General features: G+C 48.3%; 1 protein-coding gene across 1 annotated transcript in view; it reads left to right on the top strand.

The window, feature by feature from the left end:
- Positions 1-19,252: 19,252 nt before the first annotated feature.
- susd2 (sushi domain containing 2) overlaps positions 19,253-25,903 on the top strand; it is a 123,992-nt gene continuing 117,341 nt past the window's right edge. Inside the window, exons 1-3 of the mRNA XM_038791464.1 lie at positions 19,253-19,341; positions 21,247-21,343; positions 21,615-21,857. Coding sequence (XP_038647392.1) covers positions 21,776-21,857 — 82 coding nt within the window. The 5' untranslated portion in view covers positions 19,253-19,341; positions 21,247-21,343; positions 21,615-21,775. The remainder of the gene's footprint in view (positions 19,342-21,246; positions 21,344-21,614; positions 21,858-25,903) is intronic.

Raw genomic sequence — 25,903 nt, 5'->3', positions numbered from 1 at the left:
ACCGGCATGACAGCGGCGGGACTTCGGCCCATCGCGGGCCGGAGAATCGCCGGGGTGGGGGGGGGGCCCGCCAACAGGCGCGGCGCGATTCCCACCCCCGTTGAATCTCTGGTGCCGGAGACTTCGTGAGATGGTGGGTGCAGGATTCACGCCGGCCCCCGGCGATTCTCCAACCCGGCTTCTGTCACACTCAAGGGGAAGGACATTAGGTTGGGTCCATTGTTAGAAGCAGTTCCCATCAATCTTCTAAGTTTGCTCAAGAGCCGTGAAACATGGACCAGGATTTTATGGCCCTGTCATGGGTTGTCTCCCCCGCTACTGCCCTGGCGGACACGGCAGGCCATTTAAATTGCTGTTCACTTTGGTAGCACCGTAATATCCCACCGGGTGGGAGGTGCCATAAAATCCTGATCCTGTAATTGATTGTAGGTTTGTACCTGCATGCTCACTCCCGGTGAGAGGATGTGCTGAGCTGACGCAGAAAAACTGCATTTTCTGTTTTTTTAATAAATTTTGTGTACCCAATTCATTTTTCCAATTAAGGGGCAATTTAGCATGGCCAATCCACCTACTCTGCACATCTTTGGGTTGTGGGGGTGAAACCCACGCAGACACAGGAGAATGTGCAAACTCCACAGGGACAGTGTCCCAGAGCCGGGATCGAACCTGGGACCTCGGCGCTGTGAGACAGCAGGGCTAACCCTCTGCGCCACCGTGCTGCCCCGCAAAACTGCATTTTCTGTCCAAAAGTAGCCCACCAAACCTATTGAATCCACAGCCCCCAACCCCCATTTCCCTCACAAGACAGCAGCAACCACCGAGAAATGCCCGGCAATAACTCCAGGACCCGAAAGGATGGCAGGGCCAGAAAAAGCTTGGAGAGGAGGAAGACAGTGAAGACGAGGAGTGAGTCGGAGCTGTCCACACCCGAGCGAGCAGGTTTGTCGGAACTCCCACCGGGCCATCCACTGATAAACGAGCGGATGGACCTCATGACCCAGGAGCTCCAGAAAGATAGAGATATCATCAAGTTGGAAATGCTGGCGACAGTGAAGGAGGTGGTTGTGGACGCCCTGGCCCGCTTCAAGGTGGTGTTGGAGAAGACAGAGAGATGACTGCAGGCACAACCGGCAACAATCAGAGACTCCGAGAAAGCTGCGATCAGTCAAAATAACCGAATCGCCTCCCTGGAAACAGAAGTAGCAAGGTTAGTGGCGATGAAAGGGGCAGTGAAGGGGAAGGTGGAGGACAACAGAATTGGTCGGGCCACCAGAACCTCCGTATCATGAGCCTGCGGAGGGCATCGAGGGCAGGAACGCCACGGAATATGTACCCCAGATGCTGGGTAACCTGGTTAGAAGGGAGAGCCTTCCCTGGAGATAGACAGGGCCCTCCGATCACTCCGGCCAAAACCTCAATTGGGAGAGCAGCCAAGGGCCCCAATAGTGAACTGCACTGATATGATGATCGGGAGAAGATTCTGAACTGGTCAAGGCACTCTCGGACCTGCCAGAGAGCCACCCATTCACTCGGAGTCTACCAGCACCTTGGGGCAGATATGACAAAGTGCCGCGCTGAATTTGACACAGCCTAGGCGGACCTGTACAAGAGTGGGCCGCAGTTCGGTATGCTGTACCCGGCCAAACTGTGGGTAACCTTCCAGGGAAGGAATCTTCAAGGAATTCTACTTCACCTTACCGGCCGAGGCAGACGGGTTTGTGCGAGGACACGGGATAGGAAGGCAGCAGCAATAGTGCCAACAATTTTCATATTTTATATTGAACAAATTACAAATTGTTAGGAGAGAAAAAAAAAACAAACACGCAAAAATTAACATACATATTTACAGGTAAGCATCTTCGTAGTAGTAACTGCGCCCCCCCCCCCCCCCCCCCTCAACATGTTTATTTAGTTTGGTTTTGGGCCTTAGCTAGCCATCGAACCCCCGTAACGAACCTGTAGCCCCCCCCCCCCCCCTCCCGCTACCTTCCCCCGACTATTCTTCCTCTTGTACATTGGCCACAAATAGGTCCCGGAACAGTTGCATGAATGGCTCCCACGTTCTGTGGAAGCCGTCGTCCGACCCTCGGATGGCAAATTTGATTTTCTCCATTTGGAGAGATTCCGAGAGATCGGACAGCCAGTCCGCAGCTCTGGGCGGTGCTGCTGACCGCCAGCCAAACAGGATTCTACGGCGGGCGATCAGGGAGGCAAAGGCAAGGGCGTCCGCCCTCCTCCCCAGGAATAGATCTGGCTGTTCTGAAACCCCGAAGACCGCCACTATCGGGCATGGCTCCACCCTCACTCCCACCACTTTGGACATAACCTCGAAGAAGGCTGTCCAGTACTCCACGAGTCTGGGGCAAGACCAGAACATGTGGGCGTGGTTGGCCGGGCCTCTTTGGCACCGTTCACATCTGTCTTCCACCTCCGGGAAGAACCTACTCATACGGGTTCTTGTTAAGTGGGCTCTATGTACCACTTTTAGTTGCGTCAGGCTGAGCCTTGCGCACGTGGAGGTGGAGTTGACCCTATGCAGTGCTTCGCTCCAGAGTCCCCACCCTATCTCCATCCCCAGGTCGTCCTCCCATTTCCTCCTTGTTGCGTCCAGTACGGTGTCGTCCCTATCTACCAGTCGGTCATACATGTCACTACAGTTCCCTTTCTCTAGGATACTTGCGTCCAGTAGGTCTTCCAGTAGTGTCTGTCGTGGCGGTTGTGGGTACGTCCTCGTCTCCTTTCGTAGGAAGTTTTTGAGCTGCAGGTACCGTAGCTCGTTCCCCCCAGCTAGCTGAAATTTCTCTGTCAGTTCGTCCAGTGTTGCGATCCTGTCGTCCGTGTATAGGTCCCTGACTGTCAGTGTCCCCCCGTCCTGCCTCCACCTTTTGAAGGTGGCGTCAGTCAGTGCTGGTTTGAACCTATGGTTGTTGCAGATGGGAGCCCTGTTCGACATTTTGGTCAGGCCAAGTTGCTGCCGCAGTTGGTTCCAGGATTGGAGGGTGGCTGTCACCACTGGGCTGCTGGAGAATAGTGCCAACAGTGACGGGAAACTCATTTTAAAGAAAAAAATACATTTGCGCGGGACAAAGCTGCCTCGTTTTCGACCTAGCTTTGAGTCCCAGGAAGGAGGGGATGAGAGTGGAGAGGTGCAGAAATAGGTGAGGCCGGAGAGGGGGGGGGGGGGGGGGGGGGGAGAAGAGCACAATGGGGGGGGGGAAGACAAAGATCCCACCCAGGAGGTGGGTCCACTGCACTAGCAGGCAAGCCAATGCAGGGAAGTATAGGCGAATGGGAAGCGGTGGCACAGCTCCCAACAGAGAGGGAGTGCCTGGCAGAAGGGGGGAGATAGCTCTAGAAAATGGGCTGGAGGGCGGAAAGACAGAAAGGGGGAGGGTGTGCCCACAGGGGCATAGGGAGGGCAGGAACAAGAGGAAGGACAGATTCAAGAAGGAGAACTGGGAAGCAATGAAAACAGCGGCACCAAGATTAGCCATCTTGGTGGACCCAGAAGCAAAGGGAAACCCCGGAGTGCGGGGATGCATCCAAGAGGTATTGTTGACCCCACAGGAGGAGGGGGGGGGGGGGGGGCTGGGGATAGATGTGATTATCTGCCTGGATGCAGAAAAGGGCGTTCGACAGTCGTGTGGGAATACTTCCTAGATAATAATTTTTATAATAATCTTCATTGTCACAAGTAGGCTTACATTAACACTGCAATAAAGTTACTGTGAAAAGCCCCTAGTCACCACTTTCCGGCGCCTGTTCGGGTACACGGAGGGAGAATTTAGAATGTCCAAATTACCTAACGGCACGTCTTTCGGGACTTGAGGGAGGAAACCGGAGCACCCGAAGGAAACCCACGCAGACACGGGGATGACGTGCAGACTCCGCACAGACAGTGACCCAAGCCAGGAATCAAACCTGAGAGCCTGGTGTTGTAAGCACCAGTGCTAACCATTGTCCTGCGAGGTATTGGAACGGGTTGGGTTCGGACCAGGGTTCACCTTCTGGGTAAAACTACTGTACAGCGCTTCCATGGTGAGCGTGTGAACCAACACCACCAGCTCGAAATATTTCCAGCTGCACAGAGGCACCAGGCTGGATGTCCGCTGTCTCTGCTGCTGTTCGCCCTGGCAATGGAGCCACTAGTGATTGCCCTTGAGCAGCGAAGGGGTGGAGAGGTATCCAAAGGGGAGACAGAGAGCAGAGTCTTACTCTATGTGGATGACCTGCTCCTTTACATCTCAAACCCCCAGACCAGCATGGAAGGGATAATGAAACTCTGAAAGAGTTTGGAGCCTTCTCGGGTTACAAATTTATCCTGAGCAAGAGCAGGATCTTCCTTGTGAACCCGCAGGGGGAGGGGCAGCACTGGTGGGACTGCCGTTTAAGCAAGCCCAGACCAAATTATGCTAGCTGTGGATCCAAATAGCCCATGACTGGATACGGATCCACAAATGGAAACTGACAAGTGATGAGCCATCAATTGCACGAGAGACGAGTTGCTATACAAAAGTTAGGCTTTAATAAGCTAGACCTTAGCCCTGCGGTTGACTACAATAAAATGGACGACCGCCTGGCGTTCCGACTATTTATACCTCGGTATGGAGGCGTGGTTAACTCAGCCTCTCGACCAATCGGAGAGCCGTCACATGACTGGTCTCAACCAATCGGTCGAGAGGCACATGACCGACCAGGGCCAATGGTAAGCCGGTGTTCTGCACCAATGGCAGACAGCTATGCAAATCATACAACCACAACAAGTTCAGTGGAGGAAGTAAAAAGGGACTTGCAGAGGAGGAGCCCATTCCTACTCTCCCTCGCAGGGAGAGTGCAGACGATCAAAATGAAAGTGCTGTCCAGGGTCTTCTTCCTGTCCAGATCCCTCCCGATCTACATCCCCAAGGCCTTTTCCAACACAGTCAACAAACTTATCGTGACATCTGTATTGCGGGGGAGGGGGGGGGAAGTCTGAGAATCCAAAAGAAGGTCCCAGAAAGGAGAAGAAACATGGGAGGCCTTACTCTCCCGAACCTACAGTTCTACCTCTGGGCGACCACCGCAGGAATAGTACGGGGATGGGTTGAAGAACCGGGAGCAGAGTGGGTGAGGATGGAAGAGAGTTTCTGCATAGGGACGACACCCTGAGCTTTAGCCACAACCGCTCTCCCATTCCCTCCCCCGGCCAAATACCCGAGGAGCCCAGTGGTAGAAGCCGCGCTCTGGACGTAGTACCAAATGAGACAACACTTCAGCCTAACCGAAATGTCCACCATGGCTCTCATCTGCAACAACCACAGGTTCATTCCTGCAATAATGGACACCACCAAGTTGTCATGAAGATACTTGCTTGTGAATAAATATGTTGTTTTTTAACATGGTTTTGTAATTTATAAATGGTTGGATATAAAATCTCAATAAAAACATTTTCAAAGAAAATATACCTGCAGTATGCTGGTTACACCATCCTCCCAGAAAAGGACTTGGGCTTTTATCTAATTCATTGATCTCAATATAAAATTGAGAGAGGTTTTGATCGATTTGATGCAGTGAAAACCTTTCCACTGGGAGGAGGGTCAGTAACCCTGGTCGGGATTCTCCCCTACTCGGCGGGGCGGTGGTCCCGGCGGGGGTCCCTTTAGGGGATAGGCCCACGCCGGAGTGGTTTCCACTCTGCCAGCCGGCACCAAAACTGGCGCCAATGGCCTTTGGCGCTATGCTGCCCGGATTCGGGGCTGGCCGAAAGGCCTTCGCTGGTCCGCGCATGTGCGCTAACGCCACCACCGGCGCATGCGCAGTGGGGGGGGGGGGGTCTCTTCCGCCTCCGCCATGGTGGAGGCCGTGGCGGCGGTGGAAGAAAAATAGTTCCCCCACGGCACTGGCCCGCCCGCCGATCGGTGGGCCCCGATTGCGGGCCAGGCCACCGCGATCACCCCGCGCCCCCCCAGGACCCCGGGGGCCCGCTCACGCGCCAATCCCGCTGGCACCACAGGTGCTCCAATTCCCGCCGGTGGGAGAGGCCTGTCAGCGGCGGGATGTCGGCCCATCGCGGGCCGGAGAATCGCCACGGGGGGCACGCTGATCGGCGCGGGGTGCATGCCGATCAGCGGGGCATGATTCCCGCTCCCGCCGATTCCCGGGTGGCGGAGGATTCCGGCCACGGTGGGGGTGGGATGTACTCCGGCCCCGGGCGATTCCCCGACCCTGCGGGAGGGTCGGAGAATTCCGCCCCAGAGGACGAAGATCTCAAATAATTGGCAAAATATCCAGAGGGGAAATGAGGAGATTTTTTTTAAATTCAGGAATTGTTATGATCTGGAATGTATGACCTGGAAAGGTGATGGAAGCAGATTGAATAGTAACCCTCAAAAGGGAATTGGCCATCGACCTGAAAAGCAATCATTTGCAGAGTTATGGGGAATGGACAGACGATTTGGACTACTTGGATAGCTCTTTCAAAGAGCTAGAATCATAGAATCCCTACAATGCAGAAGGAGACCATTCAGCCCATCGGGTCTACACCGACCCTCTGGGAGAGCATCCATCGTAGGCTCACTCCCCTATCCTTGTAACCCCATAACTCCATCTAAGCTGCACATCTTTTAAAAATATATATTTTTATTGGCATTTTCAGTTTCATATACATTGCATTTTGTGTTAGTTATTAAACAGTGCATAATAACCAACACACCTTTGGACTGTGGCAAGAAACCACACAGACACAGGAAGAATGTGCAAACTCCTCACAGGCAGTCACCCAAGGCCGGAATTGAACCTGAAACCCTGGCGCTGTGAGGCAACAGTGCTAACCACTGCGTCACCTCACCGTGCTGCCCCAAGCAGGAATATGGTTGTTTGAGTAGCCTCCTTCTTTGCTGTAAGATTCTGTGTACCTTTGGTTCCTAATCTACTCACCTATTAAAAACATTTTGGTTGCGTCTTACAATAATCTGTGTTAGTGTTGATCTATGCACTGGCAGTTCTGAGCTTCGTCATTGGACTAAGTGGCGAGTTGTTGGTTTGGGACAACATATCCCTGTCTGAGATGATTATACTTTGCTTCCTGACACTCCACACCAATCTGACAGATGTCATGCCCACTAAAGGTTGTTTGGATGCCCAAGGAGGTAACATGATGAGAGAGAAATGTGAGCTGATTGGAGAGAACCAACAGGCATTTATAAATATATCAAACCTGAATCCAAACTCGAAACGTTAGCTCCCTTCTCTCTCCACAGGTGCTGTCAGACCTGCTGAGATTGTCCAGTATTTTCTGTTGTAAATTAATAATGTAGGTTCTTTATTAAAAGATAAGACTATACATTATTACATATATAATAGACAGCATATATAATAGACAGTATTAAACAGAGGTTATGTACACCTGTCTGACTTTGACATCTGCTGCTGTACTCTGAATACAAAGTCATGGGATATCACATCACATCCTGACTTGGTGGTAGTGATTGACAATGGTTTATGATACACTTCCTTAAAGGCATATGCACATCATAGAATAATTATGAGCTAAAATGAAAACTTTTGTAACTGAAGGAAAGTTATTGACCTGGTTAGGTGCTGGTTTTGGTGTTAAAAGATAGATAGGGATAAAGAGTATGTCATCAAGATTGAAGGAATCAACTAATAGGGCAGGGTTTTAGTGGCCAAATAGGTGTGGGAACTGAGGTAGGCAGGTACATAATTTATTGTCCCCAGCCGTTCCAGCTTCCCATTGCTTTCTGATGGTCAGTGATGTCTGTGATGGGGAGGCAACAAACCCGACGCTGGACGACAGTCAATTTCGCCTGTTAACAAGCTTGTTGTCAGCTTGTTAAGGACTAGTTTGCAATTTGTAAGGGAATGCATTGGATTCATGCTGGATTGGAACAGGACAAGTGGAAGGAGGTAGCAATGCAGCTAGGAGCCAATCATTGCCGCATCATTCAATGAGATGGGCTCATCCACTGGCACACAGTTACCATCGGGTGAGCAGAGTTAGGAGGGCAATTGGTTTGCATGTGCTCAGTCAGTCAAGGGGATTGTGATCCTCCAAAGATCATGGGGGTCATTAGATAGAGGTGCAATGAGGATTGTGAGCTGACTGCAAGCAAGGCGACAGCTGGCTATCTGATTAAGGTGCTTGGAGATAATGATGAGCAGTCATGAGGAACAACATCCTCATGGGTGGATGCAGAGTCAGGTGGCCAAAGGAGGGGAAGGAAGACAGCAAAGGCCAAATCCGCAGTTTTGAATCCACTACCAAAGAAGAAGCTATTTCGACATGTCAGAGAATCCGTACCGCTGTGTTACAGTGCCTACCTAGGCAGATGGTAACTAAGTTTTGTGCCCTCATTGAGGAAAACCTGAGACCTTGCAGTACTGCTTGCCATTCCTCAAATCACCTAGCTTTGAACTTCTTCACCTCTGGCCCTTTAACATTGCCCGTGGACCTTGGTGATGTTATTCAAATGGCAGCACACCATTGCATCTCACAGGTCACTGATGCTCTATTTGTGAAAGAAGGGCAGGTGTACAACTTGAAACAGCTGGAGCCTCGGAGGCACAAAATGCAGTGCATTTCGCCTCGATTGCTGGATTCCCACAGGTGCAGAGCATCATTGATTGCACCCATGTAGCGTTCAAGGTGCCCAATGAACTGTCAGGGCGATTCATCACCAGGAAGGGCTTTCACTCCCTCAATGCTCAGGTGGTATGCAACCACATCATGAGATTTATGCATAAGTGTCCTAGCAGCTGCTATGATGTCTTCACCCTTCGGAATTTCCAGGTGCTGCTGCTCTTCAGGCACTCACTCAAACTTCGAGGTGAAAAGGGATATCCCTCGAAGAGTAGGCTGCTCACAGTTTTCTATGACCCCGAGACACAGGCACAACTGAAGCCATCTGCTCACAGGCAGTACTTTTGAGCGGGTCACCAGATTTCCAAAGATACGGTTTCAGTGTCTCGCCTGGTCAGTTACACCCCTGCAAGGGTCCGCACATTGTCCTGGTCTGCTGCACACGACCACATTGCTCTCCAGGGAAGTGTGGACCTCAAGGAGGGTGAAACATTAGATTGACACACTCATCGGAAGAGGAGGAAGCTGCAGAGCGGAGAAGTGACCATGCTGTGCAGGAAGATGGCCGGGAACATCTCAGGAATCAAAGAACCTCATCAGGATGGCAAGGAAGCCCAGGCACATTTGATCCTGACACAACTTAATCTGAGCTTTATTCATACAAAAGGTGCACGCTCTGGAATTCACTTTGTTCTGGATATGAGAACATTGTCATAAAAATTGCAACTTTTGATAGGTCCATTCTTAACAGCAATGCACGGTGTACATTTCTCCAGCTGTCTCTGTGCCCTGTTTAAAGATCATTATTCCCTTCACTACCTCTTCCTTCTTTTGAAGTTTTGCCATTCAAGATTGGAAGCTCACATGTCTGGGATCACAGCCCAACATCTCCAATGTGGTTTAAAAATGAACAATTCACACAAGCACAACTGAAAGTTATCCCAATGAATCTGCCACTGTAATGGATGGTGTGGTGGCCTTCGCTCTCAGCCATTTCTATGCAGTGCTCCCCTTGTAACCTTGGATGAGGTGGACGCAGCCTGCTTGTGTGTGTCTGTTTGCAACAGAGATGCCCAGGACAGTCATCATGATTGTGGAGGTGCCAGTGGGGGTCGTCCAAAGGCTACTGCATCGGTTCCAATGTAGGGGCAATCTCTGAGCCTTCGCTCAGAGGCGCTAAGGAGACCGATAATAATTGTGCTCTGTAAAGAGTAGCACTCTCATCCACATCAGTCCAATAGCCCAAAGTTGTGCAGGTTAGGTGGATTGGCCATGTTAAATTGCCCTTTAGTGCCCAAAGATGTGCAGGTTAGGTGGGTTTATGGGGCAACAGGAATAGGCGGGGGAGTGGGCCTAGGTAGGATGACCAGCCCATGCGTACCAGCCTCCCCGGACAGGCGCCGGAATGTGGTGACTAGGGGCTTTTCACAGTAACTTCATTGAAGCCTACTCGTGACAATAAGCGATTTTCATTTCATTTCATTTCATTTCATGATCTTTCAGAGGGTTAGTGCAGACTCGATGGGCCAAATGTCTTCCTTCCGCACTGTATGGATTCTATGAATCAGTGAGTGCCTCAGCCGTTTGGTGCTCTGCTTTGCTGGAGGGAACCGCCAGCTGGGCGACAGCTGGCATCCACACCATGCACCTCTGCACCATTAGAGCTACTAACCGATCATTGCTGCAGAATTTAGCATGCATTCTATCAGTGCGCAATTCCTGCATCAACTTGAGTTCTGCTGCATGTGGTTCTCCATAAGGCTTGCCACTCTCTCAATGGAGAAGCTCATCTGTTCAAACCCCAAGCCAGGATGATGCACATGGGCTGAATAGACACTTCCACTCTTAGCCCAGGGCGCCACACTACCCTGTGGAACTCTGACATGTGGCTACATATCTTACGCTGCAGTCAAAGCAGAGCTGCCTTCTATGTGATTTCCAATGTCATGCGTGTGTCCAGTTGAGCCTGACTGCATCTGATCTCCAGCACTTGAAGGGGACCATCCACTGCTGCACCTGCCTTTCTCACCTTCTCCTGCTCACTCTTAATGCAGTACTTTCCATCCAGTGCCTCCCTTTCTAACGTTGTGTGATGACCATTGATATAAGAGTATCTGCATTGAGGAGGAAATGCTTGGATGGTGTGACCATTCTGGGTCTATGGCTTTTATCTTGTGTGAGGATCCAGGTCATGCTGTTGGCATTCTACCTCTCCACAATTGACTGACCCTTCGGGCGACACAGGGATGTCATGAGAACTCATCTCTGATAGCAACTGCAGAACCGATTCTTCAGCAATGAAGCTGAAGCTTTGGCCTGCCGTCGGACGCAAAGAAGTGCAATTTATCCCCTTCATCTACAGAATTCAACATCTTTTCACCCTCTCCTACTCCCATTTCTCCAATGGCTACTTCCTCATGTGATGTCGCCCTCATGATGTTGAGTGGTGCCTCCTCCACCGAAGTTAGGGTAGTGTCCTGGAGTACTCCTCCACGTGTCCGATCTCTCCCCCTAGAATTGTGTGCCCTCTTCTTCAAGGACAAAAGAGCGAGGTCAGGCAATGCTGATCTCTCTCTCTCCCAATTCCAGCAACTAATTTAAATGAGGTGCTGCATTCTATCATATCATATAATTTACAGTGCAGAAGGAGGCCATTCGGCCCATCGTGTCTGCACCAGCCCTTGGAAAGAGCACCCTACTTTAGCCCACACCTCCACCCTATTCGTGTAAACCAGTAACCCCACCTAACCTTTTTGGCATGGCCAATCCACCTAACTTGCACATCTTTGGACTGTGGAAGGAAGCCGGAGCACCCGGAGGAAACCCATGCAGACACGGGGAGAACTTGCAGACTCCACACAGACAGTGACCCAAGCTGGGAATCAAACCTGGGACCCTGGAGCTGTGAAGCAACTGTGCTACTGTGCCACCCAATCAGAACCCCTACAGTTCAGAAGGAGACCATTCTGCTCATTGAGTCTGCACTGACCCTTTGAAAGACTACCCCATCTAGGCTCAATCCACCATCCTATTCCTGCAAACCCACTGCAAGCGGCAAGTTAGCATGGCCCAACCTGCACATCTTGGGATTGGGGGAGGAAACCGGAGCACCAGGAGAAAACCCACACCGACACAGGGATAATGTGCGCAGTCCACACAGACAGTCACCCGAAGTCGGAATCTAAGTCGAGTCCCAGATGTTGTGAGGCAGCAATGCGAACCATTCAGCCACCTCGGCCGTTACAGGAATTGAACCCATGCTGCTGGCCGTGCTCTGCATCACGAACCAGCTGTCGAACCAAGTGAGCTAATTTAGCCCTTTGTTGTATTTATGGTGCTGTTTGCTGCCACTGTATGCTGTATTGTGGGTTTTTTAGATGTTTTGTTGACAAGTACATTTGTTTTTTTTTAAATTTAGAGTACCCAATTAATTTTTTCCAATTAAGGGGCAATTTAATGTGGCCAATCCACCTAACCTGCACATTTTTAGGTTGTGGGGGCGAAACCCATGCAAACACAGGGAGAATGTGCAAACTCCACACGGACAGTGACCCAGAGCCGGGATCGAACCTGGAACCTTGGCGACGTGAGGCAGCAGTGCAAACCACTGTGCCGCCGTGCTGCCCGAGACTTGTACATTTAAACATGAACTGTTTATTATTAGTCTTTAACTATTCCCAAATCCAAGGTATGGTTCATGCACGGTAATGATTGACCATGTAGACAGGCTGCTTACTTGCAGAGTTCTATTTCAAGACTGTTCCCTCCCAGAGTCACTTACCATGTGGTTCTACACATCATTCCCTGGACGATGCTATTCTCCAGTCCTATGTTAACCCTTGCTCTGCCGAGCATCTTTACATTAAGAGGCAAGAAGGCACATGTCACAACAGTCCTCATTATTTGAGCCTCGTTGATAGGTCAGTAATTATCCGGGCACACATTTCTCCCATGTTCAGGAGCACCATGCACCCTCAGACTGCTCAGCTGGTGTTTATGCTGGTGGCTGCTGACCTGGAGAACATTCATCTGGGTGTCAGACTGTATTCACCTTTCAGGAAGTGCACCCAAGGCCTCCTCTCTGCACTGCAGCTGCTCACTTGCTCTGCCACCATTAGTCAGGCCTGCCAACCTCTGGGAACAAGATACCTCGATGAAAGCAAATTACTGTGGATGCTGGAATCTGAAACGAAAGGGAAAATGCTGGAAAATCTCAGCACGTCTGACAGCATCTGTAGGGAGAGAAAAGAGCTAATGTTTTGAGTCCAATATGCCTCTTTGTCAAAGCTTTGACAAAGGGCCATCTGGACTCGAAACGTTAGCTCTTTTCTCTCCCGACAGATGCTGCCAGACCTGCTGAGATTTTCCAGCAAGATACCTCGATGATCTTTCACCGCCCACAGCATCACCTCAAGGGTGGTATCAGTGAATATTGTGTCTGTCCTGCCACGGGATATCTGCTTTCTGCCTTTCCTGCCCTTGTGTTCTCCTTGCCACCTCAATATGGCAACTATAATGATGGTTACCATCCCTTAAATTGGGTCTGCACTTTTAGCCTCCTGTTCCTGTTCTTGCCGCCTTTAATTGGCCACTGTGGTATTATCATAACTATCAGCATTGCAAGGGTTAATGTAGTGCTGAAAGTAGCCACTAGAGGGAGCTGCAGTTACAACTATATAAGGCAATGATGCTAGACCTTAGGGGAGGTGTGTATGCAGGAGATAACTAGTGCAGGTCATAAGAGCAGATAGTGTGAGTAAGGTTAGATTATAATTTATACCAGTAGTGAGATTAGCCGTATCTGAGTGTAGTTAGCTGTTATTGATCAATTGTGTATTCTTATGGACTAAGTGTCGAAGCCCAGTTTCGTGGTGTAAATTAAATCTTTGTTCAAGTTAAAAACTATTCTGTGGTCTTTGTGAACACTACGCCAACCATCCTGAAATAGGCAACACAAAGAACACCACAGCCACCAAATCCACTCCTGGGCTAATACTTTGGAAAATCCCTTCTCATCATTGCTTCCTCCTTGGTCCGGGGCTGGAACCTGCACACAGTGCCCCTGTCAGGGTCCAGTTCCCTGCCTGTGGATCAGTCAGTATTTAATAATGATGAGATAACATGAGGGAGAGCCATAAATTTAAGTTTCCCGATGATACTGAGATTGGCGACAGAGTTAAATGGTGTAGAAGGGGGAATAGAATCACAAATAGGCATTGATAGATTGAATGAATGAGCATTACTGAATTTCAATGCAGGTCAATGTGAGGTCAACCATTCTGGACCATAAAAGAATAGCTTTGAGTATTTTTAAATGGTCAAAAGCTAGGAATAGTGGAGGTCCAAAGAGATTCAACAGTTCAGATCATTAAAATGATATGGTCAGGGACAAACAATTAAAAATGTTAATAGAATGTCAGCCTTTATAACTAGAGGGCTAGAATGTAAAGACTTTGCTGCAGTTATACAAACCAATGGTCAGACAATGCCTGGAATACAGCATGGTGCTGAACTCTAGTTATTCCAGTGTCCAAGCTGTCACACCCTCGCAGACGTACCAATGCATGTATGAATAATGAACACTGCTTTTTTCACACAACATGGAGAATGTACAGTTGCATTGTAACACGATGGATTCGAAAGGGTCAGGTGACCATCTCTCCTTGTCTGCAGATATACTCAAAACTGCTCAAGGCTGGAAAGTAGCCTGCTTTAAAAAGAAACATTTACCGGATGTGGGTTGGTTAGGCCAGCATTTATTGCCCATCCATACTTGCTCATCAGAAAGTGGCGGTGAGCTAACTTCTTGAACCGCTGCAGTCCTTGAAGTGTAGGTACACCCACTGTGCTGTTAGGAAGGGAATTCCAGGATTTTGACCCAGTGACAGTCAAGGAACGGCGTTATGTTTCCAAGTCAGGGTGGTGAGTGACTTGGAGGGGAACCTCCAGATGGTGGGGTTCCCAGGTATCTGCTCCTCTTGTCCTTCTAGATCGTAGTGGTTGGGAGTTTGGCAGGTGCTGCCTAAGGAACCTTGGTGAGTTACTGCAATGCATCCTATAGATGCTACACACGGCTGCCACTGTTTGTCGATGGTGGAGGGATTGAATGTTTGTGGAAGGGGGAGCAATCAATTGGGCTGCTATGTCCTGGATGGTGTCAAGCTTCTTGAGTGTTGTTGGAGCTGCACTCATCCAAGCAAGTGGGGAGTATTCCATTATATTCCTGACTTGTGCCTTGTAAATGGTGGACACGCTTTTTTTTGGAAGGGGGGGGGGGGGGTCAGGAGGTGAGTCACTTGCCATAGGATTCCTGGCCTTTGACCTGCTCTGTCATAATACTGTGGTAGCCACAGTGTTAATATGGCTAGTCCAGTTCAGTTTCTGATCAAGGTAACCCCCCAGGATGTTGATTGTGTGGGATTCAGCGATGGTAATGCCATTGAATGTCAAGGGGCGATGGCTAAATCCTCTCTTGTAGGAGATGGTTATTGCCTCGCACTTGTATAGTCTGAATGTAACTTGCCACTTGTCAGACCAAGCTGGATATTGTCCAGGTGCTGTTGCATTTGGACATGGACTGCTGCATTATCTGAGGGGCTGCGAATGGTGCAGAACATTGTGCAGTCATCTGCGAACATCCCCACTTCTGACCTTATGATGGAAGGGAGTTCATTGATGAAGCAGCTGAAGATGGTTAGGCCGAGGACACTACCCTGAGGAACTCCTACATTTATGTCCTGGAGCTGAGATGATTGACCTCCAATCACTATAACCATCTTCCTTTGTCTCAAGTATGACTCCAACTAGTGGATGGTTTCCCCCTGATTCCCATTGACTCCAGGTTAGCTCGGGCTCCTTGATGCCACGTTCGGTCAAATGCTGCCTTGATGTCAAGGGCAGTCACTCTTACTTCACCTCTGGCATTCAGCTCTCTTGTCTATGTTTGAATCAAGACTGTAATGAGGCCAGGAGCTTAGTGACCCTGGCAAAACCCAAACTGAGCGTCCATGCGCAGGTTATTGCTGAGTAAGTGCCGTTTAATGGCACTGCTTTAAAAAAAAATGAGAGTACCAATTCTTTTTTGCCAATTAAGGGGCAGTTTAGCGTGGCCAATTCACCTACCCTGCACACTTTTTTGGGTTGTGGAGGTGAGACCCATGCAGACACGGGGAGAATGTGCAAACTTCACATGGACAGTGACCCAGGGCTGGGATCGAACCCGGGTCCCCGGTGCCGTGAGGCAGCAGTGCTTACCACTGCGCCACCGTGCTGCCCTGCTTAATAGCACTCTTGATGACTCCTTCCATCACTTGCTGATAATGGAGAGTAGACTGACAGGGCAGTATTTGGCTGGGTTGGATTGTCCTGTTTCTGGTGTACAGGATATACCTAGTAGTCCTGTGTTGTAGCTTCACCAGATTGACACCTATTTTTAGATATGCCTGGTCTTGCTCCTGGCATTCCCTCCTGCATTCTTCATTAAACCAGGGTTGATTCCCTGGCTTGGCGTAATGGTAGAGTGGGGGATATGACGGGGCATAAGGTTGCAGATTGTGGTTGAATACAATTCTGCTGCTGCTGTTGGCCCACAGCACCTCATGGATGCTCAGTCTTGAGTAGCTAGATCTGTTTGAAATCTATCCCATTTAGCACAGTGGTAGGGCCACACAACACGATGGAGGGCATCCTCAATATGAAGACGAGACTTTGTCTCCACAAGGACTGTCCGGTGGTCATTTCTATCGATACTGTCCTGGACAGATGCATCATGCAGCAGACAGGTTGGTGAGGATAAGGTCAAGTATGTTTCCTCCTCTTGTTGGATCCCTCACCACCTGCTGCAGTCCTAGTCTAGCAGCTATGTCGTTTACGACCCGGCCAGCTCATTCCCTGGTGGTATTACCGAGCCACTCTTGGTGATGGACATGAAGTCCCCCATCCAGAGTATATTGTGTGTCCTTGCCACCTTCAGTGCTTCCTCCAATTGGTGTTCAACATGGAGTACTGATTCATCAGCTGATGGTGGCTGGTACATGGTAATCAGCAGGAAGTTTCCTTGCCCATGTTTAACCTGAAGTCATGAGACTTCATGGGTTTGCGAGTCCATGTTGAGGGCTCCAAGGACTACTTTCACCCAACTGTATACCACTGTGCCGTCACCTCTGCTTGGTCTGTCCTGCCAGTGAGACACAACATACCCAGGAATGGTGCTAGCCGTATTAAATGAAATGAAAATGAAAATCGCTTATTGTCACAAGTAGGCTTCAAATGAAGTTACTGTGAAAAGCCCCTAGTCGCCACATTCCGGCACATGTTTGAGGAGGCTGGTACGGGATTATTCTGTTATTCTGTGAGTATGGCAATGTCAGGCCATTTCAGAGGGCATTTAAGAGTCAACCACATTACTGTGGGTCTGGAGTCACATATAGGCCAGACCAGGAAAGGATGGCAGATTTCCTTCCCTAAAAGACATTCGTGAACCAGATGGGTTTTTACAACAATCGACAATGGTTTCATGGTCGTCATCAGCCTTTTAATTCCAGATAATTTATTTCCTGGTATTGTTGTGGTGCGATTCGAACACTGGTCCCCAGATCATTATCCTGGGTCTCTGTATTACTAGTGCAGCGACAATACCACTAAGCCACTGCCTCCCATCATGCATGGGTATGGGAAGAGTGCAGGAGCATGGTGTTGAGATAGAGGACCAACAATGATCAGACTGAATATCGGAGCAGGTTCGAAGAGCAGAATGGCCGACTCCTGCTCCTATTTTCTATGTTTCCATGTTTGTCTGTTCAGGATATTAAAAATGTAAATTACTTTTTGAAAATTCCATTGAGACGACATAAAAAATGCAACAGATCTCTCCTGTAGATTTAACAGAGGCTGATGCACAATAACCCCTCTGGCCTGGTGGGCTACATAATTAAATTCGACAGAATGGGTATGATGAACACCATTCTATGATAAGGAGATGAAAATGGCTGAGATTCAAACCCCATTGTGTCAATGCTCACATCTTCAGGGACCATTTGTATGGACGATGGGAACACCAACATTGTGGTCACCAGACAGAAACCAGCTTGCAAGAAGAAACATTTATTGACACACATTTTGAAGGCAGCATCAGACGTCAGTCCGTCTGTGAGGCAAGGAGACCACAGAGGGAAGAGAGCCTATGTAGAGAAGGAAGAATCCACAAACAGGCAGAGAAGCAGAGCTAGCTATTTGCCTGCAGATTTGAAGAACTGAGCCAGATCTTCACTACAGGGGAAATGCCAGAAACCTGCTGTTGCAAGAAGGAAGATCCTCTGAATTTACTGCCGTAACTTCCAACCTCCATTTCCTCAGTGAACCAAAATAGAATCATCAGGTTGGAAATATTTCCAGCTTCTATCTCGAAAAATGCAAGAATAATAGTGACCGTTGGACTTTTCTCAAAGCCTAAATGCATGCTCCCCTTTTTTGTAACTAACGTTTCTTCTATGCGTGTCTTGTGTACATGTCTGAGTATTGCTATGATTACATTGGGGTGTTGAGAAATGAACATTTATTCTTCCTTTCATTTAGAACTTACAAGAAAAACTGTCATATGTTATTCTTGAGAGTCACAATATTCACGAGGTTAAAACACTTCTTCCTCAAACCATGTCTTGTGGTCAGTCGAAAGCTGGTAAAAAGGAGAACCATCTGACGTAGTGTGGTGACTCGGGGATTTTCACAGTAACTTCATTACTTGTGACACTAATAAAAAGATTATAAATAGATTATCTCTCCCTCCAGTCTGTAACAAAACTGTAAGAAACTGCTTCGCTCACTGTGGGTCCTCTCATGATTGAAGAGTTTGATGTGCGGCCGGCATGCGCATCCAAGAATTGGAAGTTCATGTTACCGTTGTTAGCACCTGGGGGATCGTCTGCAGCTGCACCATCTCTGACCTTGCTCTGGGCACATTGGATGTTGCAAGTTTGGCATAGGCGGTCCTCAAACATGCCTCTGCATGGGCCAGTCTGCAGTTTTTCCCTATGAGAGGTGGTCTGCAGTGCAGAAGTTTGTGGCCTCTTTTCTTAGCATGTCCTTGCATTGTTTATACATCTTGATGTTGTTGCCCTGAGGCATTCCCCATAGAAGATCAACTTAAAGATTCTATACCAACACGACCTTCCCACCTAAGTAGAAATTACTGGAGGGTGGTTTTTAGCAGTTAAACATAGAACATAGAACGATACAGCACAGTACAGGCCCTTCGGCCCTCGATGTTGCACCGACATGGAAAAAAACTAAAGGCCATCTAACCTACACTATGCCATTATCATCCATATGCTTATCCAATAAACTTTTAAATGCCCTCAATGTTGGCGAGTTCACTCAATGTTGATGAATGTGTGAGTTTCAAAAGACACTTGACACGCAAAAACATTAATCTTAACTCAAGTCTGTGTAATCTTTCCTCATAATTTAATCTTTGAAGGTCTGATCACATTCTGGTAAATTTCTACTGCAGTCCCTCCAAGGCCAATATATTCTTTTAAGGTGGGCTGCCCAGATCTATATGCTGTACTCCATATACTTGTAGGTGTCACCTTCATGTCACAAAGGACTCTGTTCCACCCTTCCAACCTCTTTCCCTCCACTGTGAGGTAGAGGTTAACAGGGTTCACCACGCAAAGGGATGGATCAGACTTGAAGTTAGAGGCTGTAGATCAAGGGAGGACGTGAGCGCTCTGGAATGTTTCCACCAAAGGCACTTGAGGTCCATTGTGAGTTTTCAATGACGGGGAAAAAAATCACACACAATGAGGTCCTTCATCGTTTTGGATTCAACAGCACAGATGCCACCTTCCAGAAAAATCAACTTAGATGGGCAGGCCATGTCTCCCACAAATTCTTTTTAGCAGTGCAATGACGTGCAAGTTTTAAAAGACATAGTCAAAAGGTTAATCTGTCGTGTTTCATTTCACTAACTGATGGAATTAGAGCGTTAAGGAGTGATTTGACTGAGGTAGTTATGGTTTTGAAGGAAATTGACAGAGTGGATCGAGTGAAACCTGTTCCACTACTGAAGTCCTAGGACAAGGAGATATAACATTAATATCAGGAGTGGAGTTATGGAACATTTCTTCACACAGGAATGTTGTAGCAGCATCTAACTCTCGTCCATAAAACCAGTAGATGCACCTCAGTTTAATCTGATAACGATACATACTTGTTAGCCAAGTATATCGAGGGATATGGAGCTGAGGGCTATGGAAGGATTAGGGTGACTTATGATTTTATTGAATGGCAGAACAGGCTTGAAAGGCTGAATGGCTCATTCATGTTCCTATGTTCCTATGCCAATGACTTCTGTGCCTGCTCCTGCACTGTTACCTCTCATGTCCCCAAAGATCTATCCTTGGCCCTCTCTTATTTCTCATCCACATTCAGCCCCTTGTGACAACATCCAAAAGCACAGCGTTAGTATTCACATTAATGCTGTTCACACCCAGTTATACCTCAACGCCTCTTCCCACCCCTCCACTGTTCATAAATTATCAAACGGTTTATCATAAATCCAGTACCGAATGCACAAACATTTCCTATAGTTGGCCTATTGAAGCCATTGTTATCAGTCCCGTAGATTTACTTGCTTTGAATACCTAAGTTTGGCATTATTTAACTTCTCCTTCTTGACTTCTTCATCTTCTCTCCTACTCCTTAGAAATTACCCATCTACCATCCATTAAAAACATTGGGCAGGATTCTCCGGTCTCCGAAGCAAAATCTTGATCGGCGATTGGCCGGAGAATCCCCTTTGCCGGCGAAATCGGTGCGGCGCCGCTTTTGCGATGCTCTGCCCCCTCCAAAACAGCAGACTTGCAGAGTACGCATCACGCCATTGGGACAACCTCAGGATGTTACCTGTGGCCCTCAACCCAATGCTCCACCCCAGATGGGCCAAGTTCCCGATGGCGTGGGGTGCGTGTGGTATTTTTTTTTGGGAACTCAGCGTGATGGCTGCAAACTAAGTCCAGCGGCACCACTATCGGGGGAGCCGATCTGCGGGCAGGGGAGGCATTGGTGGGGGCTGGGGGCACTGGTGAGGGGTGGTCCGGGAGTGGCAAGTGTGGCCAAAGGGGGGCACTATTTGGCAGGCCGGTTCCGCACACGGCCAGTGTCATGTTGCACGGCGCTGCAGCTAGAGTCGGGGGCTCTACCTTGCGTGCCTGCTAGCCCCCCAACAGATGGCAAATCGGTGGCCATTTTGCACGTTTTCTCGATTGTAAAACACCACCGTTCCCACGCCGGCGTCAGCGCATAGTCTCCCAAATGGAGCATCCAGCCCATTGATCTGGTTATGTGCCTCATTGTTCTTTGTAGGTGAGTACTGCATGCAAATTGTGTGTTACAACAATAATAATACTTTCACAGGTGTTTTGAGGCACACTGGGATACTGAACCATAGAACGGTTACGGTGCAGAAAGAGGCCATTCAGCCCCACATGTCTGCGTGGGCCAAAAAAAAAGAGAAAAAGGAAACAAGCTGCTTATTCTATTCCCATTTTCCAGCATCTGGTCCACAGTCTTGCAGGTCACAGAACACCAGATGCAGATCCAGGTAACGTTTGAATGAGTTCACCGCTGGTGCTATATAAATTCAAGTCTTTCTTTTCATTCATCCACAGTTCTATCCTCCGCCACCCGTGGACCCTTCACTATTATTTTGAATTGGAATGAAAGTTGACGATTTGGCGATATGAACGGCTTGAAGATTTGGTGCTGGTCAGTATACTAAGATCTCATGAATTGATATTAACACCGGGATTAAAATCAACCCCAATAATTGCAATCAAGCCTTGGTGCATTCAAACGAGTATCGCAGTCCAGCATTGGGAACGAGCAGACACATCATACTGCAGTGAGGTCAGTTCAGCCAGGGGCAGTGACAGGATTTGTACAGCATCAGCACACACTGACCTTTGAAACAAAATTAGGTTCAATAAATGATCCTTCAGTTTCATTGTTCACTCACTCATTTATTTTTAAACTCCAGGCATTCCAAGCAGTGGATGGATCCATTTCCTCTCCTGGGCAAATAAGAGTGTGATCTTTCTATTTACCCGTGGGCTTTCTGAAGACATTTAACAGACTCAGTCTCGTGCTCCTGTTGTGAAACCACAGTGCAGTGAGTGGCGGGTGAATCAACACCTCAACATGGTCAAAGGCAACACACAGAAGATTCAACTTTTTTGCCTTCTAACAACTGGACTTGTTGCCTATTCAGCACTTCAAACAGGTAATTTGAAATAAATTGTTGGAAATAATGAAATATTCTTCCTGTTCCTTTTTCCTGCAAGGTTTAATTTCTGATGTTTATGTATATTTCGATTGGGCTCTTTCGACATTTGGATTATTTGGCACAGTTAAGAGCTGATAATAAAAAATTTAAGGCACCTAATTAATGAAAGAACAATTAACAGACCAAGATATGTATCATTTTTGGGGGGGAGTTCAGTGTGCTCTGAAATGCTTTGAAAGTTTTTTTCTATATTCTGGACAGAAGAGCATTATTCAAAGTGGCTTCTACTTTCTAGCTCTGATTTCAAACTTTCCACTCTACACAATTTACAATTTGAGCTGGATTTAGGATTATTCTATTCAGAAGTTGCATCCAGGAGAGGATGAGATGCCGACCTCACTTAATGCAGTTGACAGACCCTCTCATATATGCAGGTGTTTATTCGATCAGGGGGTTTGGAATGGCAGGGCTTTGTCAGGCTGTACAGTGACTGTGAGCGCTGTGGTTTCTGAGTAAAAACACAGCCAAGTCTTTTGTTTCAGATACTTTGATAAGAGACCACTTGACTTCTAATTGCATTTGACCCTTTCCGATATTATTTCCGATCAAGTTTTTAAAAAATGTTAATTTTTCCTGCTCGCCGCCCTGAATCTATTTGCTTATGCTCGGGGTCGAACGACAGCAGCCACCATTCCGTGCCTCACACTACTGGCCATTCCATAGGTGGGATTTAATGCTCCATCTGCGAGCCGACTGGAAGATGGCAGTGGGGTGTATAGTGGGGCAGGAAGGCCAGAGTGAGGATGCATCGTCTTCCTGACTCTCCCAATTAGGGTCAGGGCGGACAAGATCGATGACAGCCTTCGAGCCAGGAGGCCAATTAAGGCCTTTACTTGGCCACTTACAGGGTCACACCACTTGAAGAGCTGTTAGGCCCACCCTGGCGGGCATGTCAAGGGCCTGACTTGGTGGGGGGGCTGGGAGGGCATTCCTCCCTCTCAGGCATTGTATGTCCTATGGAGTGACCTGAAATGAAATGACATGAAAATCGCTTATTGTCACGAATAGGCTTCAATGAAGTTACTGTGAAAAGCCCCTAGTCGCCACATTCCGGCGCCTGTCCGGGGAGGCTGGGACCTGCCAGCAGCACTGAGGGATTCTACTGGAAGGCACCTCCCCCACCTCACTGGGATTTTCATAATTGGCCCAGGTGTTCTGGCCCGACTCAGCTTGTCCGGGGTCTCTAGTGACAATCCTCACTCCGGCCTACTGCAGTACTGGCAATGGCCACCTCTCTGGTGGTGCTGCCAGTACTGGAGAGGCAGCTTCCGATTGGCTGGCAGCTCTTGGAGGTGTGAAATTCCCCCTGCAGAAGCCACAAATTCCAGGGGAATCCCAGCAGAGAGCCGGGATGAGATTTAATCCCCACTGTGATCCTGGAAATGGCCACGTTGTAGTTGCCCCCAGCACTCTAGCTGGAAGACAGGCCTACTCACGTGATCATTCAATCCCACCCAGTGCAATAGGGCAGGAACCGGCTCAGCTGGGCTGGGCATGAAGGGAGAATTGCACTTTTGCTGTTGATTTCAATGATGGCCAGCCAACGCCACCTTAGGTCCAGGGGCCTAGTTGAAAATGTACCTTGCTGACACTAAAACATAATAGTTCTGAGCAAGATAACCTTGTACCCAGGTGTTCCAACCTGTGCTAAGAACAGAAACCATTGATTTATGGCACTGGTTTGGAGGGCAGATTTATTTTTGCTGTGCATCACTTATTCCATCGTAGGAATGATTTTTTTATGATCCAAGAGGAGGTGTGTTTTAAAAAAAATTATTTTTAAAGTGATTCCAATTAGGGGCAATTTAGCATGGCCAATCCATCTACTCTGAATATCTTTGGGTTGTGGGGGTGAGACCCACAGAGACACGGGGAGAATGTGCAAATTCCACAGAGTGACCCGGAGCCGGGATCGAACCCAGGTCCTCTGCGTTGTGAAGCAGCAGTGCTAACCACTGCACCGCCATACCGCCCAGGAGGTGTGTCATTTGCAGGTGTTCATTTTGTCACTGAAATCTAGTAGTGATATTGCATGATCTCTGAAGTATGGTCATCAGAAATATCTTTAATTGAGATAGGGATTTTCCCTTATAGTAAAGAGAGTTATTTATTTGGGAGCTACATAGAAATAATTCAACTTGTGATGCCAGGAGAAATGCAGTCTATGGCCAGAATTTGACACTTACAACCCCCTCCGTCCCCGTCCCACCCCTCTAGCAGGGGGGGGATTCCTTCCAGTATCCCACCCACCCTGACCCAGACGCATTGTCACGGTCGGCGGACAAGACCTTGGACGCGGAGGCCCCCCCTTGTCCCAATTTAGACCACTTAATGCCCACTTGTGGGTCCTTTCCCACCCAGCCTCAATTTTTAGGTTAGCGGACACTCGATGACTGAGGATGTGAAACAGAAATAGTTCTCACTCTCGTTCTCGAGTGGGAAAGAGGGGGAGGGGTTGCCTTCATTGGAAGGCCCCTTCAGACTGGAAGCACCCTCCCTGGAGAACAGGAGAGCTCCAGCCCTGCCTCCCCCCCACGACTACTACCCTGACACAGAGATCATCCCACTCGCGATCCCACCTTGCCCCAATGGCACTCCTTCCCTCCCCTTCCTGGGACACTGATACTTGTCTGCGGCCCCGGGATTTAGTCTCAGGCACAGCGTTGCAGTTCCGCTTCTGGCCACTGCAGCGCTGTGCCTCTATGGGCTGAAGTGCTGCTGGCCAATCAGATTGGCCAACAGCCCTCCAAAGCGGGACCTCTGTCCAAGTGTGGACGGAAGTCCTGCTTGTTGTCAATCCATGATCATTCGAACGTGAAACGGCAGGGAGCCTGTTATTGGCGGGGATGAACTCCCTGCCAACTGTTCAACTCAGGCAAGATGGCGCTGGAGCGTGGCAACTCTTTGCGAGCTCTCTCACACAGATCCTCTTCCTACATCTCTTATAACCGTACTAACCTCTTAAAACTTAAATCCAACATTAACACTCTATGTATTTACATTGTCTATTTATGTTTTTTTTCCATGTATGAAATGAACTGTGTGGACAACACGCAGAACAATATTTTTCACTGTAGTTTGGTACCCGTGACAATAAACAAATCTAACGTATGCCTGACACGACAAGTTAAATTATTTATGTGTGGTTCCCAGCTGAATAACTCTCTTTACTGTAATGAAAAACCCCTATCTCAATTAAAGAGATTGCTCATGGCCTTCCTGAAAATTCTAGCCTTTGTTTTCAAAATCGATCAATGAATTATTCCTCATATTTTAAAGCTCCATTCCTACAACCTTGCACAATTCTTCATTATTTTCCTTTTGCCTTTACTAATTCCTTTTGAAAGGAAGGCATGGGTGACAATTGTTCGAATGTAGGTAGAAACTGATGACTGTCATTGCAATCCACAAAATTATTGACAAATAGAAAAGGACTGCACTTCATTTGTTAAAGCATTATTAATGAGAGACTGAGTAAGTATTTTGTTCCAGGCCAGACGTGCTGTGCTCGATGAGCATGAACATTTCATGGTGTTATCAATGCAATGAGACAAGTGGGGGTAGTGCTGATATATCTGTACATCCAACTAGCTAACTGCAGAACATACAGATAGGCCCTCGACTAAACACTTGGCATGGAATTTCCTTGCCCTTCGCACCAGCAGTATCTCCTGGTCCCATCAAAGGCGACCCCCCTTCCCACAGTGGGTGCCCCAGTGGCGGGACGGACGAGCCACACAAAATGGCATAGACATCGGCAGGACTGGAAGATCCTACCGGCGGCCAGCCACCTCCATCACTGACCAACATGGTGAATGGAGGTGGGGCGGAAAGTCCAGTCATTTTTATGAATTCTTAATTATAGCTATGGCAGACATACAATCTGGATACCTTAACCTAGGTTCTTTAATAATATTACTGCCACAAATATAAACCTTAACTCAGGCATTTATTAACAAAACTGCAACAAATATAATATATAT

This window comes from Scyliorhinus canicula, chromosome 1 (assembly GCF_902713615.1).
Source record: "Scyliorhinus canicula chromosome 1, sScyCan1.1, whole genome shotgun sequence".
Lineage (NCBI taxonomy): Eukaryota > Metazoa > Chordata > Chondrichthyes > Carcharhiniformes > Scyliorhinidae > Scyliorhinus > Scyliorhinus canicula.
The sequence above is the reverse complement of the archived record's forward strand: the minus strand, read 5'-3'. Positions and strand labels throughout refer to the sequence as shown.